The sequence below is a fragment of the Dermacentor variabilis genome, chromosome 8 (genome assembly GCF_050947875.1).
Source record: "Dermacentor variabilis isolate Ectoservices chromosome 8, ASM5094787v1, whole genome shotgun sequence".
Taxonomy (NCBI): domain Eukaryota; kingdom Metazoa; phylum Arthropoda; class Arachnida; order Ixodida; family Ixodidae; genus Dermacentor; species Dermacentor variabilis.
Window position 1 is genome coordinate 68,875,765 of NC_134575.1, and position 19,917 is coordinate 68,895,681.

At 45.3% G+C, this 19,917-nt stretch overlaps 1 protein-coding gene across 1 annotated transcript in view; it reads right to left on the bottom strand.

Moving 5' to 3' along the window:
- Window positions 1-464: 464 nt before the first annotated feature.
- The window catches only part of LOC142591434 (japanin-like-RA2), a 68,499-nt gene continuing 49,046 nt past the window's right edge, over window positions 465-19,917 (bottom strand). Inside the window, exons 7-8 of the mRNA XM_075703761.1 lie at window positions 13,070-13,168; window positions 465-607 (exon numbers count right to left, since the gene is read on the bottom strand). Of these exons, the coding sequence (XP_075559876.1) occupies window positions 465-607; window positions 13,070-13,168 (242 nt within the window). The remainder of the gene's footprint in view (window positions 608-13,069; window positions 13,169-19,917) is intronic.

Here is a 19,917-nt window from a genome sequence, read left to right on the forward strand (position 1 = left end):
ATACATGCAGGCGCCCCCTGTGCTGTGCGATAACATTTGTTAGGCGGTGAAACGTGGTCGCCTGATAAAGATAGGCTAGTTCACGTGCCAGTATTGTATACTAGATGTACAGGCGTCGGCCGTTGCAGGGTTAGATAAGTTTAGAGAACTCAACATTACTGTATCAAAAAATTTTATCTCTATTACTTTAACAGTATTCACCGAAATCGGCAATGTCTTCCGAATTGGTGAAAATGAGGAAATAAAAAATTGCTTAGAACGAAGTTCTTTGGTCGTGCCTGGTAACTAGTAAAGCACGCAATGGCCAGGGACACTGGTTATTAACTGGCGAAGGAGTTTGCTTGTTCATGAGTAACACAGCCGCATATATCGCAGTACATCTTTCCGAAGTCATTTATGTGGTAAAAGATTGCAGAAAAATAGCACCGAATATTTCAAACAAAACAGTTTTATTTTTCATCATATCATGCAAAGCAATAATTAGGATATGGAAGAAAAGCCGCATTTTTGCAGTTCGAGTGCCAATATTTGCGTGTTGTCACCGGTAAACTCATTTCTTTTTCTCTAAAATATTTATTGGTCACCCATAGTGAACATAATGCTTGTTCTGCAAGTACAATAAATGAAAACACTGGTAAGCACATGATCACACAAGGGCAATGCAGTATCTAGTATCTAAGTCAGGTAACAAAGCATTCATTCAGGGCTTTAATATTCGTTATGTGGGAAAGGATTTTTTTATCCAAGCGGGAGCAAAAGTCTATTGCAAGAACACTGAGACATAAAGCAATATATTTTCAGAGCTGCTGTGCTCGCGTAAGCACCATTATTAGACGCTCTTCACTGCATTAACATTATGTAAAATGTCAGTTGAAGGTATGGGGACCTTGAGGCAGTGGTCAGAGAGAGAGAGAAAAGTTTATTCATATGAAATGCCGACAGCTCAGCCTGAAGTACATTCCTCTTGTCAGCTACTCTGCGATGGTGAAAGGGGAAAAGAATAAAAAGAGAGAAGCAAAGAGAGAAGAAAGAAGAGCATGATGGGTGACGATGGCGACAGGAGCAGGATGTGATGCATATAAGACGCAATCAGGTTTACTCAAAGCCTACAGTCCAGACCTGTAGTGTTCAAAACGTCAAGGGGTGGATGGCCTGAAAGTTGATTTCACATCTTTCCTAGGGCCTAAAATACCTTCCTCCGACAGCGGTGGGCATTCGAGCGGCGTAAGATCTTCACTGAACATTTGTCCCTCTTCCGCGTCTTAAGGGCAGTGACACAGAGCATGACCAGCAGGCTCACTCACATTGCACAAGTCGTAGTCTGGATCCTTGTTTACGATTGCTTACGAGAAGATGTGGCAACATCTTTGAAATTGGGATTGTTTCTTCAGAAATCTTCAGTATTGGCTAACTGCTTAATTATCATGTTTTAACTGGATTACCAAAGTGATTCCGGTGTGAGAATCCACAGCCATGTACATATGAACATTGTTCACATGGGAAAGTGTCAATTCATTGCTCGACGGCATAAATATATTCGGATCGCACGCACTGTGGGAATCAATGCAAGCGAAGCTTTGTGTGCTGTTTCCTTTGACTGAAAATAATAGTGCTAGTCTTGGTGATCTTCGTTTACTTGTCGTGTACCAGATTTAGGGGCAATCGTACATGCTTCACCTATGGATTCGGCGAGATTATGTGCGTTGCCGTGAGGGACGCGAGCGCCAGAAGAAGAAGGCGCGTGGAGGTTCAGAAGAAGTGGAGAAGCGCATGCTTTGCAATTTCCTCTTCCTTTTCTTCGGCGTATTCAGTTTTCCGAGACCTCTTTATTGCCAACGCAACCTGATTGTTGCTTCTCCAGTCTTGTGCTTGTGTTGCAGTTGTTTAGCACGTCTTACAACACAACTACGACGTTGCGCACACATCACCACGAAGAAAAATGTTAGATTTGTTCTTGTCGGTTCAACTCTCTGTGCTACTTAAATGCTGGCAGATTGTTTTACCCTAGTTAAACCATTAAACATCTTTTACCTGGCTTAACAGTTTAACATGCACTACCTCTATCAAGACTAAGGTCCCTATGCTATGACTTCATTGCAGTTAGGATTGGTTTTAACTGGTATTTTCTGCCTGTTCTCGAATCGGTTGCACTGAAGTACTAGAGTTTAGTTGTGATGCACCAACGAACTACCTAGGTGATATTCTAATCAGTTCTTATGGTGTCTTGTAAATAATTTAGTATATGAACATCAACAATGTTATTCAATGAATGAACAATGAATATGAGGAATGATATTCATAGCGTGCTTACAGGACGTATTCAGAGACCTTGATTGGGAAGAATTGGGAATCAGAATTGATGGAGAATACCTTGGTAACTTGCAATTCGCGGTTTATGTTGCTTTGCTCAGTAATTCAAGGGACAAATTGCATTGCATGCTCACTGACCTGGACAGGCAAAACAGAAGGATGGCTCTAAATATTTATCTGCAGAAAACAAAAGTAATGTTTAAGAGTCCCGGAAGAGAACAGCAGTTTACGATAGGTAGTGAGGCACTGGAAGTGGTAAGGGAATACATCTACTTCGGGCAGGTAGTGAACGCTCATCCGGATCACGAGACTGAAATATTCAGTAGAATAAGCATGGGTTGGGGTGTGTTGGCAGGCACTCCCAGATCATGAAGAGCATGTTGCCATTATCCCTCAAAAGAAAAATTTGTAACAGCTCTGTCTTACCAGTACTCACCTACGGGGCCGAAAGCTGGAAGCTTAGGAAATGGTTCTACTTAAATTGAGGATGACGGAACGGGCAATGGAAAGTAGAATTATGGGTGTAGCTTTAAGAGATGAGAAGAGAGCAGATTGGGTGAGGGTACAAACGCGAGTTAATGACATCTTAGTTGGATGAATGAATAACTTTCTTGAGGTCCGTCCGTCGGTGCGCACGATTAGTGCGCAGTGGGCTGCTCCCACGTCGGGACACAGAGGTCATGCCCCTCCACCGCGTCGCGGGCCCAATGGACAGCCCAGAGCTGTGAATAAAGGTCGGAACTGCGTAGTGCTCGGTCCCACACTTTCTTGGTGGTCCTGGCCCCCGGCGCCAAGGAACAACCCCAGAGCATGTGAGCAAGGCTAGCTATCTTCCGACAGTAGCGACATGCATTGTGAGGGTGCGCGTTCGGAAACATTCTGTGCAGGAAGGGCGGGGACGGGTAGGTGCCTGTCTGAAGCCGCCTGTACCTGACTTTTTGGGCTTTATTGAGTGCTTTGTGTGGTAGCGGCATGGTTTTCTTGAGTAACACATACTGCTGGGTTAGATCGTTGTAAGTGACTAGTGGGTCGCGCTCGCTCTCCTATCCTGCCGAGAGGGAGTGCGGGCTCGCACGGTTAGTTAGGTCTCGTGCGGCCTCGTGTGCCGTCTCATTGGGGTTAGGGAGAGGCCCCTTCAATGGCCCAATGTGTGCCGGGAGCCAACTGATGTAGTGTAGGGTAAGGTGATGAGTACCAAGTATTCTGCAGACGGTCAGGGATATGCTCCTTGTTTCGAAGGACAGAATGGCCCTCTTGGAGGCGCAGTGTATCAAGCTTTTCTCGTCTTCTAGGAGTGCAAGGCTGACTGCCACCTGCTCAGCCACCTCAGGACTATCAGTGCGGACCGTGCACACCTTGATGACCGTGCCATCGTTGTTGACCACCGCCGCTACACAGGCTCGTCTGCCAGGATATTTGGCTGCGTCCATAATGCAGCATGCTTTCCCGGAGGCGGCTGCCCGTCGGAGGAGTGCTGTGGCTCGAACAAGTCTTCTGTGGATGTTGTACTCTGGGTTAACATTCCTGGGCAGAGGGGCTGGCCTTATTTTTTTCCTCTGGTCGGGTGTCAGCTCGTGGCTGTTACACTCGACCTCCCGAGGCGCGATGCCGATTTCTCGTAGGATACACATGCCCGCAGTTGTGCCGGGCAGACTGGTGATCTGTGCCCACTCCTGTGCCTCCGTAATTTCGCTTAGCGTGTTCTACATGCCTAATGCGCCCAGTGCCTCCATGCTCGTGTGCATTGGCAGACCCATGGCTCTCTTGGTGACCTCACGCAGGAGCGTGCCAAACTTGCCTCTCTCTACTTTGGAGCAATTGTGCATGGCCGCCATGTACACGAAGTTACTGATTACGAAGGTATGTGCCAGTGAAAGCAGGCTGTCCTCGTAGAGCCCGTGATGCCGGTTGCCCACTCCTTTCAGTAGGAATGTGGCGTTGTCGGCCTTTGCAGTGAGCTTAGCGACTGGGGTGGTGTTAGAGACGCTTGCCCAACATCTTGATGTGACCGACCACCGGAATCGTGTTGCCTTGAGTGGTGTACCGGAGGAAGCATGGGTCGACTCTTGGGTGTATATATGTATATATATATATATATATGTATATATATATATATATATATATATATATATATTGGACCTCGTCTCCTGGGTCTATATAGCAGCAGCTCAGACTTGCTCGGCGAGCACCGCAGGCCCATTGGTTTGAGGTAGTCCTGAGTGGTCCGTATCGCATTTTGTAAAGGGCGCTCTATTTGTTTTTTGCTTTCCTTGGCGACAAACATGGTCACGTCGTCTGCACAGATGGTATGTTAGAGGTTCTCGATTCGAGTCAGTTGCCTGGACAGTCCTATCATGGCCAGTTGAAGAGGGTAGGGGATATCACCAAGCCCCGCGGGGTACCCCGGTTGTCCAGTATGCCTGGCTCCGGCTACAAGGACCCGAGTCATAGCGAGGCCTGCCTTCTCCTCAGGAAGTCACGATGACATCTTAGTTGAAATCAAGAAATGGGCATGGGGGGCAGGAAGTGTAGTGAGGAGGAAGGTAGCCGATGGTCTTTAAGGAACTACGGACTGAATTCCAAGAGAAGGAAAACGTAGCAAGGGGGCGTCAGAATGTTGGACGGATGAGATTTAGCTGTTTGCAGAGACAACGTGGCCACAATTAGCACATGACCGGAGTAGTTGGAGAAGTATGGGAGATGCCTTTGCCTTGTAGTGAGCGTAGCCAGGCTGGTGATGATGATGTGCATGAAAAAGTCTACTGGTTCTAATGCCATGCCGAAATCATTCCTTCCTCGATACTCTCGATGGGCCGTACAGTATATTAACGAAGTCTTCCAGAATTCCTTAGACTCTAGCGACGTAGCAACTTCTTCAAAACGGCTAAGGTTTTACCTTTGTATAACTTGGTAGATAAGTGACAACTCCAACTAGGAGCCAACACCTCCGAGTGCACACTCATGTAAGACACCAGCGCACATTATTCACAGAGCTATCATAGAATTACATGACTCCACTGACCTTCTAAGATCTCAGCGTGGTTTCCGTCCCTCATACAGCACTATAACGCAATTAGCCAATTTTTTGGTAATATCGCTTGTTATATTGCGGTACGTAATCAAATGGGTACCATATCCACTTTTCTCTCTAAAGCTTTGGCTCTGTTCTTTGTTGTAGGCTACTGGTAAAACTGCACGCCATACTTAATAATCACAGCCTTGTTTCCTGGACAGCTAGTTTTCTTCCTGTCGCTCAAACTTCATTTATTTAGAATCCCAGTCTTTCGCTCACGCATACGAACGTTATTATTTCATGTTGACGACACGTCCGGTGTTCCTGACGGATACGTATTAAACCCTATAATATGCTGAATATATATAAACAATATGCATTGTAGCAATTCGTCTATACTTTTGCTTTATTTATTAACTCTCAAGGCCGTACAGACATTACAGAGAGGAGCGGCAATAAAAAAGAAAAAAATGGCTATTTAGTCAACAGATGGTCACAGATAGCCTACTTGGACACATCATGATCTGTGATACTGACGATGGAGGCGGGAAGGCGATTCCAGTCTTGACTTGTTCTTGGGATGAAGGCTTCGAAGTATAGATTGCTTTTACACTGAGGCACCCCAACCTTCATTTGATGATTAATACGGAATGACAATTCGCTCGGAGGCGAAAAAAGTGTCATTTTTAGGTAATTATTAGTGTAATATATTGCATGAAACAGGCATAAGCGGGAAATTCGGCTTCTAATAGAAAGGAGAAGTAGGTGGAGCTTTTGCTTCGTGCGAGAAACGCTGGCCAAGTGATAGTAGCTAGAGAGGCTAAACCTAAATGCGCGGTTTTGAACCAATTCGAACGACTGTGTTAAAGAAGAAGTGAACGGGTCTAAAATCGGTGAAGCGTACTCGAGTTTAGAACGCACGAATGTTTTATATAGTAGTAGATTCAACAGAACGGGAGCAAGGCGGAAAGTCCGCCGAAGAAAACCAAGGGAACATTAAGATCATAGCCCTGAGAAATGGACTGGTTAATTTTTCGAGACACCCTCATTGCTTTACATTTGTTAATGTTTAGTTTCATAAGCGATCTTTATGATTTATGTAGATCAGTGTGTACTGTAAGAAACCCATAATTTAATTGTTGACCGTTACCGTTTTCTGAAATCGTTCGTCTCTTTTTCGCTTTGTGTAAAACAGGCCACATGACCCTCCACTGCAGTAAAAACGTCCTGATGTCATTTATGAACCAACGGAGCCTCTTTTTAGTATTCCTTGAATGGCGTAAGTCTTAAAAGAGTGTGCAAACATAAGTATTTAAGCGATATTTAAACAGAAAATTTGTTTCGGTCGAGCCATATTCAATATGTCGAATTACTTATTGATAGGCTAGCTGGCGTTCGCTTACCGACATAATGTAGGTCCACTTACTAATATAATAGACTCAGGTAAATGGCACAGGTGCTACTAACAACATTATTCAAAAGAGTGAAATTAGTACACACACACACACACACACACACACACACACACACACACACACACACACACACACACATATATATATATATATATATATATATATATATATATATATATATATATATATATGTATATACATACGTCCTTCTTGCTCGCCCTGATAATCGGCCTCAGTTGTGGCAGGCGGACCTGCGTGTTGCCAACTGCAACTTTTTCGCTCTCTTTCGTATACAATCTGTGTCTCTTCTTTGTAATATGCCTTTGCACTATATTGTGTGTCCTTTCAAAGTATTGCTTCGGGCTACATTGTCTCTTCATTGTAAATGTTGTAAAAGTCGGAAATATGCCTTTGTGCTACATTGTGTCGTTGTAAATATGCCTTCGCGCTACATTGTATCTTCCTTGTAAGTATGCCTCGCGCTACATTGTCTCGTTTTTGTAAATATGCGTTTGCGCTACATTGTCTCGTTGTAAATATGCCTCCGCGATACATTTAGCCAGTACACACCGAATAATACCGGGAAAGCACTAAAAGATAGCCTGCTTGCTCCACGCTTTACTGAAGGCTCCTCGCGACACTAAACTGATTTGATATAAAGCTCTGATTCGGCACACTTTGGAATGTGCGTTCGTGGTTGGGTACCCCTACCAATACTGTGCAAAAACCTCACTCGGAAAAGGCAAATAAATTATTTATTTTGATTATCCAAAATTATAGCCCCAGTTTCTCGCCAAAACAGTCAATACATTCAGTGACCTTGGAAGCGCTTCTTCTCCGTTGTCACGTCGAAGCTCTCCATTTTTACATGCAATTATTAACTCTACCATTGGCCGAAGTTTTTCGTGCTCAGTTGGTAGTATCTTCAGGTGCTGCAGTTTTTCTTTTTCATGTACTTTTCTTGCTTCAGCAACAGGCAAGGACGCTTTCTCTGAATGCCGAAGACACCTATACTGCTGGGAGATCATCCCCGCAACGCTTGCTGTTGAAGTAATTGTCTTGGCTTTTCTGCCAGCCAGCACAGACCGCCCGCGGCTATGTAGCGGCTAAGTTCTTCAGTAGGATCAGAAGCTGCTGGTTTTGAGCTTTCTGACTCAAGATTGAAGATTCCGGTTCTTTCCCATCTGCCAAGCAAAGCCGTCCATGACAGACGTTTCCAGCATTGTCTTCAAGCGAAGTTACTTTCACATATAGAGCAGCATCAAACCTTTAGTAGCTGTAATGCCCACCGGAGCCATGGTAAGCCTGAATGTTATCTCCCGACAAAAACTTCATGATTTCTTCTTCAAACTTGCCACTGAATTAATCCAGGAGGTTGATCCAAAAATGTCATCGCCGTTGGTACAACAGATGATACGATGGTGCAAACTCTGCTTGGTTTGTCTGAAACCTGTGATGCCCCTATGTACCACAGGGTGGGCGTATACCAGCTGGTGCCGTATGTGATGTTGACACGGTTATCAAAGACGACATTTAAAAGAGCATAATTATTTTTACGCTGCCATGCAAAAGAATTAGCGTTAGAAGGGTGGCTCGTAAAAGTGTATGAAGGTACAGTTTGCCTGTGAGAGGCTCCTTAGTTATACAAAGGCTAGCGTTGTGCGCTATCGTTTTCGACCGTTAGTAACATAGCATTTACAATGCCATAAGTGTTTTAAGACTGCTCAGGTTCAAGAATTTTCCACCAGAGATCTTGTCTGTGGCAAATGCGGTGGGCATCCGGAATCACCATGTATATTCCTGGAAAACCCAGGCATATCGGTGCCCTAACTTTAATGGTGAACATTTGGCAACGGATAAAGGGTATCCTTAATTTCAGAAAGAACTAACAGCACTAAAAAAGAAAGCCAGAAATGTTGCAGTAGGAAATGAAAGTTCATGTCGCCGTATTACTGGTACAGCGACTGGAAAAGTAGCGCGTTAAAAAAGGGAACAGTGCAACGCATGAGAAAGTCGGGTGGCGGACCTTCTGCCTCTAAGAATCATCGCGGCGAGCCAGCACTACGATTGAAATCGCTAGAACAGAGACTTTACAATTGCTAGTAAGTACAGCAAAGCGTGGCACTCGCGATGGTGCTGGCGGTTTGCGCGCATGCGCGAGTAAGGTTGGGTGCGAGAGAGAAAATGTGCGGATTTCGCTCCTTGAATATATGTCTCTGCCCAGGCACTACGGAGAAGTTAGCGCGTCTTGTAGGCGTTTGTCCTTAGGCGAACCGGCATGGCGAAGTGGGCTCGAGTTTACTCACGCTCGGATGCCGGCTGCCGGCACGGTGAAACAGGTGATAACATCGGAGATGCTTTTCTGGGAGCAGCAGTGACCGTTGAAAAAGCCGGTCCGTATTGAAATCTAGAAGGTAGAGTGCCTTAGCAACTGCGCTTGAGTGCGAGTGGCTGAAAGTGCACCGGCGACGCAAATACGACCCGCCCCCCTAACGCGTTTTACACTAACCCAGCCTAACGTTAATCTAACCTAACGATTTCAAGACAGAAACACAATAATGCTCAGGAAGTAACAGTTGTGAGAATACGCTGCGCTACCCTAACGGCCTTTACACTAACCGAGTGTCAGGTAACGTTAACGTAATCCAACCTAAGTGTATGTTACCTAACATACCGTACCATAACATTGGCCGAGACGCAAAGACAATAATTTGCACGGCGTAAGCACTGTGAAAATACGCCGCGGCACTCTGACGTCTTTTATGCTAACCTAACGTAACATAAGCTAACCTAAACTTAACGTAAACCTAAGATAACCTAACCAAAGGTGTACAAGACGCAAAGCCAATAATCCTCATGGCATGGCATACGGCAATCACGTTGAACCGCAGATGCTAAGGCACTTTGCGTTTATTTCACTCAAACGGGACCTCTCAAGAATGCTCCTAAGAATTCCAGGAGAGCAGTCCCGGCCTATGCAACGGTTCCTATCGCATCTACGGGAATACTACTCATGTTTTTTTAAGCTGCGGTGCCATAAGGCACTACTATGTTATAATCCGGCATGACTGACTCACCACCAGCGCCGCACGCGTGACAAAGTATGTCAGACGCACCTTCACGCACAGCGATCACCAAATGAGTTACCAATTCCTGATACTACACCTGTTTCACCCCGCCGGCATCCAGCGTCCGAGCGTAAACAAACTCGACGTTACTCCGCTTTGCCGGCACGCCTAGGGACAAACGCATACAACACGTGCAAAGAAACCTTCCCCCACAGTGCCTAGGCAGAGTCACATATTGAAGGAGCAAATGCCCGCAGATATTCTTTCTCACACCCGATTTTACTCGAGCCGGCGCAGAAACGTCGAGCACAGCAAGAAACGCCACGTCCAGCTGTACCTACTAGCAACGGTAAAAATGCTTCCCGGAAAGCCTTCCATAGTAGTTTTACTGGAAAGAATTTGAACAGCTGCCCGGAGCCTCGCGCTTTAGTGTGCAATGGAATGCCAAGTCGATGCGACCGTGGCAGGCTGATCTAGTTCTTCGACTGATCGCTATGGATTCCACCAGAGGTTATAGCGCTTCAAGAAACTAAAGTAAGGAACGACGAATAACAGCTTCCAGGCTTCGTAAGTGTCCACAGTAGCGCTGAATGCGCGGAAACAACTTGTGACTCTTTCCAGTGTGTGGACGCGGCGCATACGAGCCACGCTTCAACGCATCAGTGTAGATACGTGCTGACTACAATTTCCCTGTTCTTAACAGACACATCTGTGACAATGAGTATGAGTGTGCAGCTGTTGCGTTGAGCCTCAGTGGTGTGACTGCCACAGCGGCAAGCATATATAACAGGCCTACCATGTGCTTCATATACCTCACTACTTGAGAGCTTAGTGTCTTGGTGCAGTGCATTGTGCAATGTTGCAGGCGTCCCCAAGACAATCTTAGGGGCGACGTTAACGAAATGATTATCAAGAATGATCCGCATATACTGAATGACGGGTCACCTACATTTATGCGCAGAGCAACGGAGCATTACACTATGGACTTTCCAATTTCAACGAGAGATGTGCGCTTAGCCTGATCATGGGAAGCTAATACATGGGGCTCAGATCACCTACCAATTTGGTTAACACCAACACATACTCAAACGTACATAAAGCGGCGAACTGGGACATGTTCCATCAACTTATCTCTAAGGCACCGTCTGAAGACAGTCTGTTCAAAGGGACGATTGACTGTTTCCAAGAAGCTACAGTACAACCTCGACCTAAAGCTCTCGCAGTTCCGCGCATGTCAACGCCGCGCTTAAAGGCGGGAACATCGCTCTAAACGTCGCACCGACTGGAGTATGTGCAATCCAACTGGCGCAACCATACAGCGGCATATAAACAGCTTCGCCGCAAGAGCTGGGCAGCCTTATGTAGCTAGCTGCATACCGGAAGTGGTTCTGGAAGTGTATGGCACATACTGGAAGGCTCGCCACCCTCCCGAAATCTCCAAGGATCCTACGGCTGCATTGTGCGTAGCAGCCGGCCAGTCACCAAAGGTTCTAGCGAAGGCATCTGCAGATCTTTGCGTCGCTCCTGTATCCAGTGACACCACAAATGGCGACCTTATTTCTTTGTCAAGTCAGAGTACCATGAGCGCTTCCTACGCTCCAGCCTGCCAAATGGACGAGGCAGACTGCACTGATGAGCTGCGACACGTGCTCAGCCTCTCCAAGCGCCGCACTGCTCTAGGCTAAGATGGTGTGGCGTATCAAGCATTGCGGAACATTGATAAGACTTTTCATGACCGTATATTAGATGAGTATAATGGTTGAAGTTTGGAGACCTAACTTCAAAGCCTGGGCGCACTGCAAGACACCTGAAGTCCTACCGGCCAATATCGTTAATTAGAAATGTCATCAATATAATGGGACGAATGGTGCTCTTCCGCTTAGTTGTCAGGCTAGAGAAGCTGAATTTCCTTCCCTGATTTCATGGGTTGCTTTCGTTGCCTAAGTTCAGCTCTGCAAAGCATCTCATGCCTTGTCTGAGCTCTCGAATTTTCTAGAGGAAACAAGCATTCCACATGCGTGCTCTTCCTAGACACACAGCATGCGTTCGAGTCGATTCCACATGAAGCGATAATTTTCTGTATTGCAAATGCGGGAATTTCGGGTAGTCTCCTCCGCTTTGTCCAGTGTTTTCTATCGGCGCGCCGGATGAAAGTGTGGGTCGGAGAAACAGTGAGGGACTATCACATTCTTATTCTGCAGTGTACGACACGCGACAGATCTTTGTACGCGTGTGGTTGTGCGTCTCGACGCGATCAGGCTCATCGCGCTATCCTTACTTTTCTAGAATTAACCTACTCAGGTTAAGGTTTGTAGCTCAGACATTATTTCTTCTATTTAACTTACTTTAGTAGCGTGACTTTCAGTGACCGGCCCTACTGTGTTTGGCCTGTGCTGCGTGTTCTACTTTATTCGTTTAGATTTGGCCCGTCGCTCTTTCTTTCCTCTTTCTCCCCCTCCTTCCTATTTTCCATTGCATGTTTTTGTCACATCCTCTCGGAAGAGTAGACAGGCATTGCGCCCCTTCCGGTGGCACTTGCCAGCCGGCTCCTTGTTTCCCTTTCCGGTCAAATGTAGATATGGTTCCAAAAGAAATAATCAATTCGCATTCGTTACTCTAGCCATATGACATTTGCAAAAGAAATTGTACCGCTAGCTCCAGCAATTTGAACATACCTTTTTTCTCTTGTACTAAGACAATAAAATACCATTTTTTTGTCATGTTAAGTACAGATTTGGAATTCTCCGCCCGGTGTCACTCGTTCCGTATTAATAAACAAGTTTGAGGTGCCGTTGGCGAGCACTTTGCTAACATTAGATTGTGTCACCTGTAGGATTATTCTTTTTGTGTATGAATTTGCTTTTCAATGACACTTTGTTCAATTATGTTCTTGTATTTGCTTTGTTGTTTTTACTGATATTGTTTAAGGTTTTCCTCTCCTGCTATCACACTAAATTATGGCAGCAGTTTATTTAAATAAATAAAAAGAAATAAATAGATGGATATGAAATACGAGATATGAAATAGATAATGAAATAACAATATCAAACACTAAATTATACTACATCGAGATGTGATCTATCATGCAGAGCGTCAGTTTTCCAGAGAACAATGTTTTCGCATGAGTAGAAGTGAGGAAAATTCATAAGATGCCAAAATCCAAGCGCTACACACACCACGGTACTGCCAAAACAAGTGTCAGCTACTAATGTCAAAATATCCTTTTTGTAATAATAGTTAAGTAAGCATAAAAATTCACTCACCCGACACGACTGGCTTTGTATTAGCCAGTATCATGGTGTCGCTATCATAGTGAATTACCAAATACTTAGGCAATACGTCAATCAGTTTAGTCAATTCACCTGCGCATACATAAGCGACATTTATTTATGATCTGCTAATGATTCAGCACTTTTGTTATTGTTTCTTTTCAAAAAGACATATTGAAGGGCGTACGTGGTTCTTCATAAAAGCCAAAACAATACATTCTTGGCGTATCACAGAATGAATATTCAGTAGCCATGCCTTTCATTTTTGTTCTCTCCTAGTGACCGGAAAAGTGGAATCCAGTCCTGTATGTTGTTCCTAGTACGTTTTCGTGTGTTACTATTTATTATTCTATAAATAGCAATGTCACTTGGCGTGCCTAAAGTTCTATATTACCAATTAAATTCGAATGGACATGTATTGTTTCTATTTCTAACAAGAATTCTTGTAATATATTTGAACAAGGATTAGGGCACCCTTTTTCTTCCTTTTATAAAGCACGTATTTGAGTTTCTTTCGTAAAACTTCTGAGCTAAGGTTAGGTATATTTCATAACAGAGTGTCGCAATTTGAGGTACAACCTATACAATGGCTCTATCAGTATGTTAAAATGAAAGTAAATAATAGATCGGGTTTTGGTAAGGAGCAAACATCTTAAGCTTTGTATAATGCTAATCGGGCTTCTATGCATGAAGTTCCTTCCTTTCGTATAGGATGACACACGTGCTTTTGAGCGAAGCTGTGGACACTCTCGCACCTCAATTTTTTTTTCTATTTCTGATCCACATGGTCAGCCCAATTGCTCCTTTCTTTCTCTAGTCATTTATTGAAGACATTCCTTACAGAAATACCTTCGGAGATGCGACAAATGGCAGTGAACGTGCCTGACTGCGCCGTGCCACCCTTGGCAGCTGCGGTCACACAACCACATAATAAATTACAAAAAAACGCTACACACTGAAACGCAATACGCCCAAGATGACTGAATATTTCCGGACATAGTTGCCATATTTACCTAGTTCGTGGTTTTCAAGTTTATGCAATTGCGCCAGCTACCTTTCTCTCAGTTACATAATTATGGGCGTCATCACGTATTTCAAATTCGCCGATGGCTTTCATAACGCGTGCATAAAGGGGTTTATGGCAAGAAATATACTAATGAGATGACAAATAATTTACCGCCATTAAAGCGCACTGATAACAAACGGAAATTTCTTAGGGAGAAAAATATTCATATATATCCTTGGTCTTAAGAAATACAGCTTTTTCAAATATAAAAGTAAACATTTATACCATCTTAAGCACACTGCACCGTAAGGATATGATGCATACACGTGGGTGCATCAAATACTGCGTAACAATCCCGCAAGGACAAGCTATTCAAGATCGGGTGGTGTGGTGTGTTTGAAAACATTTGTGTCATTTAAAAAAAAAGAAATCCTATTGTGGCGGAAATTGCAAAACCCCGTTACCCCGTTCGCGAGTTGCCAAGCATTATAGCGTGCATTTCTTCTCATACATACAGTTTCCTGTTCGTGTGGTCCTGTCAGCCGTTCAACATCGGCTGATGTTATCATGATACTTCAGCACGAAGGTCTATGTTTCGAAATGATCGAATGCCTTGTAAAATGTTTTATGGTTTTGACACTGGACGAAACAAACTGCACACAACATGCACCGTAAGAAATAGTCCTTGCTGGGCATGGACGAATACAGCATACGTCAAAATAAAATGTTTTTCACTGAGCATTGCGTTTCTCATACACTAACAGTAAGCTCAGTAAAGCCTATGTTAACCATAACATAAAGTCGCAGTTTCACCGCATCTGTGAAGCAATGCCTGCGACAGCAATTAGTAGAGCGCTATACGAACTAAGAAGAGTAGTGTAGCGCAGTAAGCTATCAATACTTGTCCCACTCCGGAGAGATAAGTCGAGCACACAGGAGATTCGCGCACATTTTACTTATTTGGTTCAATTGAAGTTTAGTTAGCCGAATTTAGGCGCTTCAACTTTAAATAACTATGGCATGTGAGCAGCACTGGCTGTGACCTGATATCTTCGGGCCTCTACGGACGCCAGGGGAAGCGTCTCGCCACCCTGCCAGAAAGCAAACAAAAAGGCGACTCAGATATGCACGTTCACTAGAAGCAACCAGACCACACAGATTCAAACACGCAAACCCAAATCGCGGGCGACCTTCGCCACGTGTAGCTCGTTGACAGCCGTCTGTTTAAAGCATTACAGACCAAACCAAAGTAATAACATACAGAAAACTACCGAGAGAGCCGCTGAGCTTTTGGCAAACTGGAAAAAAATAATTATGGGTGTAATGTGAGCGGAAGTGTACAGAAATGTCTGGAAGGCATACACCGAGCATTATCGGATATTCGACGACGGTGTTTCTGTCGCCACTACAAAAGACGGGTGAGAACGCCGTCGTCCGGCGGACCCTTGCTGCAGCATGCGCCCTCCCCCCATCCTGAGATTCCCCTCACTGGTCTCTCCATTCGTGAAGGGAAATATATTTCTAGAGAAAACGATAAGAAAGAAGAAACACTGCTACACAAGTCAGGTAAAGAAGAAGCATAATGACAGACAGATACACGACATTACCTTTATGGGTCACACAAATTCGTAGAAATTTGCCTGCTATTTTAATAACCAAAATGGCGTGATGCGCGCAAGAACAAACGTGAATACAAATGACTCGACTACCGCATACACTCGCTGTCAAAACGTTAAAGTGATGAAGCACCGCAGCAACAGCCTGTGAATTCACCTTCATGCTGCCTCTCGCCTTAGTGCGCAACTATGCGGCGAGGACACGGGGCACATAAAGGTATAAGCGGATCCATATGGTGGGGCCGCGCCATACGGAGCCATTGCTGGAGTAGAACGCCTACCAACGCCCTCCTTCCCCTCCCCTACGGTGCCTTGATTGCGACGGCAGGCGCCGTGCTTCATCCTCTTGCGATACTTGCGCGCGCAAGTTTGAGCCACAATCATCGTATCACCCTCGCAAGCTTTCACTGGCACATACAGTGCGCAACGCGCGGTGACGAAGCTGTTTCTCTTGCATTTATACGGAATATCACGATGACCACAGAAATACTATTTCACTGCCCATATAATTTCTGTTGAAATGAAATATAGTTTTTAATTTGTGGGGACCTAATTTTATTTTCGTCCTAAAGGCCTGCTGCAGCGATCAGCCCATTCCACCCGTAATATATGCACTTCAGTACAAAATAAAGGAATTCTAAACTGGTAACGAGGTATTTATTTTAGTTCTTTATGCCGCCGTCGCACTTGAAACAGCAAAATTGGAACAGAGTGTTATATTACCGACAATCTAAACAGATGTTATCTTCAAATGTTTTTTACGTAATTGGTGTAATTTTGGAGTGAAATGATTTTGATCTTTGGCAATCATTTCATCAAACTCAAACCAGAATATATACCCGAGAAAATAGGTACACAGTACTTACAGGAAACAAAGTTGCGCAAACTGAATCCCGGCCACGGCAGCGGCATTTCGAGGGAGGCGAAATGCGAAATCACCCGTGTACCTAAGTTTAGGTGCACGTTAAAGTGCCCCTGGTGGCCTAAATTCCCAAAGTGATGCCTCATTATCATATCGTGGCATTGGCATGTAAAGGCACAGAATTCACCTTTAATTTTTAGGTGTGCAAAAGCTGATACCAAATAAAAACTTCTGCCGACTCTCTCTTCTGGCGTGCCGGCGCCTTCTCCTGCTGTGGGAATTTACTTTCTTAAAGTTAATAGGATTCTCTGCAGTGGGAAAAGCGCTTAACAACCCCCACGCTTTGTTCTGTTTCCTAGGAGCGATCCTACATTCTTCGTGCCAGCACGGGACACGCCGTTTGCATGCCAAACCACTTATTTCAGTCATGCATTTAGATGCGGCATCTATTATGAAGACTGTAAAATACTCCGCAGCAGCATCGATTCCAAACGAGGAAATGTCAGCGCATGAGATACTAGTACGAGTTTTCTCCCAATCGGCTGTATCAACCCTCACTTAAGAGCCTGTGCTGGATATACCTTTTCTTTAGATGTGCATAGCAGTATAGGGAAGTGGTTGCTCCCGTATGGGTAGTTGATAATTTCTCATTGAAGTTCAGGCAGTATAGACGGAGAGACTATGCTCAGATCAATTGATGAAAAGATTCTGTTTCCAAGACAGTAATATATGGTTTCCCTCTCATACAACACACACGCACGAGAGGAAAAAAGAACTGTTTAACAAGATCACCTCGCGCGTCTAAACGAGAGTCGTCCCACAAATACCTTAGTGAATTGAAATCGCCAAGAACAACATAATGTTCGGGCAATACATCTATAAAGGACTGAAATTCATGTTTGTTTAATTGGTATTGGGGGGGTGTACGTAAAACGAGCAAATGGTGATGATTTTGTTTAGAAGAACAACTCCAACTGCTGGTGCTTCAAGGGGCGTCTGTAGCGGTAAGCGTGCACACACTACGCTTCAATGAATTATATAGGCAGCACCACCCGATGAAGCGATAGCATCATCACTATCTTTGCGAAACACAATATGCTCTCGGAGAAAGTTTGTGTGTTGCGATTTTAAGTATGTTTCCTGTAAACACGGCACTTTTGGATTGTGTGCGTGGATAAGCTCTTCCATATCATCAAGGTTTCTAAGACATCTGACGTTTCATTGAATAATTTGTGTATCCATACTGAACGTAAATTGGTGCTGTATGTACAGAAACGCTAGTGGTGCCTTAGATTAGAGGGCTCTTTTGAGGCTCTGTACGTGGGTTTTGTCTTTTCTGGAGCGCTTGAGGGAGCCTCGCCGTCCTTAGGCTCTTGGTGCGCCGTTAGGACAGGTGTAGCGTCTGTTGCTTCTTGTGAGGCGCCGGACACGCGCGTTTGCGAGCAAGAAGTTCCGCGAGTGAGTCCCGCTTCGGTGGGCAACACCCCTGCGCCCACCAGCCCGGAGGTCGGTGGGGATGCCTTGGGGTCTGGAAGCGCTGGAAGGGGCCGGAGAGGTAGTGTTGACTGCGTCGGTCCTGAGGGATCGCTGCGCCTAGCGCAGGTTGCCGCAAATAACTTTTGCGGGGCCGGCAACCCAAGCGTAGCCTGGCCTGTTTGCAGGTTGGGTGGAGTAGGCTTACCTACTTCCACCCTGGCGGCAGGAGCCAAAGGTACCAGCTCGTTCCTCACGGCCTGGGCACTTGGCATTGGCAGCAGCAACGCTGCCCCCGACGCGCCGAATCAGCATAAGGTGTGCTGTGGAAAGGTGAGCTCCCCTTACGGGCTTCCTTAAGCGAAATATTTTCTTTCACTTTGAGGGTGATTATGTCTTTTTCTTTCTTCCAGTTCGGACACGAGTGTGGTTAGGCTGTATGGTCATCACTGCAATTCACACATTGAGATGTGCTACTACAGCTTTCGGAGGGGCAGCCCTCGACTCCACACTTTGGATAACTTCTTTGACCACGACAGCTCTGCGAGCCATGGCCGAAACTTTGGCATTGGAAACACCGTCTAGGGTTGCAAATATATGGACGGACAGTTGGCCTAATGTTTACTGTTTCAATGGTTTACGTCAGAACGCTAAATGCGAATGTTAGGACAAGATTGTTGGTGGGGATTTCTTCGTTGTCCCATCTAAGGATAATACGTTTTACATTGGCACGATTTTGAATTTTCCACACTTCCAGGAGTTCAGCTTCTGTCAAATCTTGAGCGTATGCTTCTGATACGACTCCGCGTGAGCTATTCATTGACCGGTGTGGTGTAACAGAAATTGGTTTATTAACAAATGTCCCAAAACTGCCTATCTTCTAGCAATGATGTTTCTGCGTCATTTCAAGAAGAAGGTCTCCACTAGCCATTTTCGTAACCTTATAACCTCACCCTTAGGCTTCGGTCAAAGATTTCGCAACTATGAGTGGTGAAATGAATCTGGCCTGTTTTTCAGAGTTCTCTCTGTGCACAACATTGAATTGCGGATAGGTCTCTTCCGTTCGGTTGAAACATGTACTTATCTCATCGGTGCGTCCCCTCTTTTGAGGATGACGATCAAGTATGCGGAGAAATTCTGGTGTTGCCATAGTATTTCGAATTTTTTCGGCAGCAATGGCGGCCACCGACCACGGAGCGCAACTTCGGGACGCGGCAGCACTTAAAGCTTACGGCTGCAGGTGCCAACCGTACATTGCCACTATAACCGAATATACACAAGGTTAACCCAAGCCCCCTAGAAGAATTAGGAAGAGAAGAGATGATAGAATAGTGACAGAAAGAAGATAGTAAAGAAAAAAGATTGAAGAGGGGGACAGGAAAAAGATGACTACCTATTTCCTCCAGGTGGGTCAGTCTGGAGGTGCTGTCTGTGCTAAGCAGAGGTGAAAGAAGTGCGTTGCATCCACTGGGGGGCCTTAACAGTCCGAACAACCGACATCTTCGCGGACACGGCGATGGCGCACAAGGCTACACGCGGGAGGGTCCAACCTTCGCGTGCTCGGGTGCGTGGTTTCGCAACACACCAAACGCCCGGCGCTCGACTCTTGTCATCGCTGACCGCCCAAAAGTCCATTTACGATGGTCGACAACGGCATACTGATTTTCCACCAGGCTCTCTCGTCTTCTCTGATTCCTATCTCGTCGTGTCGGCCTCTGTGAAATTTAATGCCTCGGTATGTCGGCCCCTACTGCGTGTTGCGCCACGTGACTCCTGTCCCCTATAACTCCCATCGCATCCACTCCATCGACGGCCACATCTCGATGTGACATCGTGCATGTTTCCCGCCTCAAGTGTTACAACTGCGATAACCCAACAACCAGCA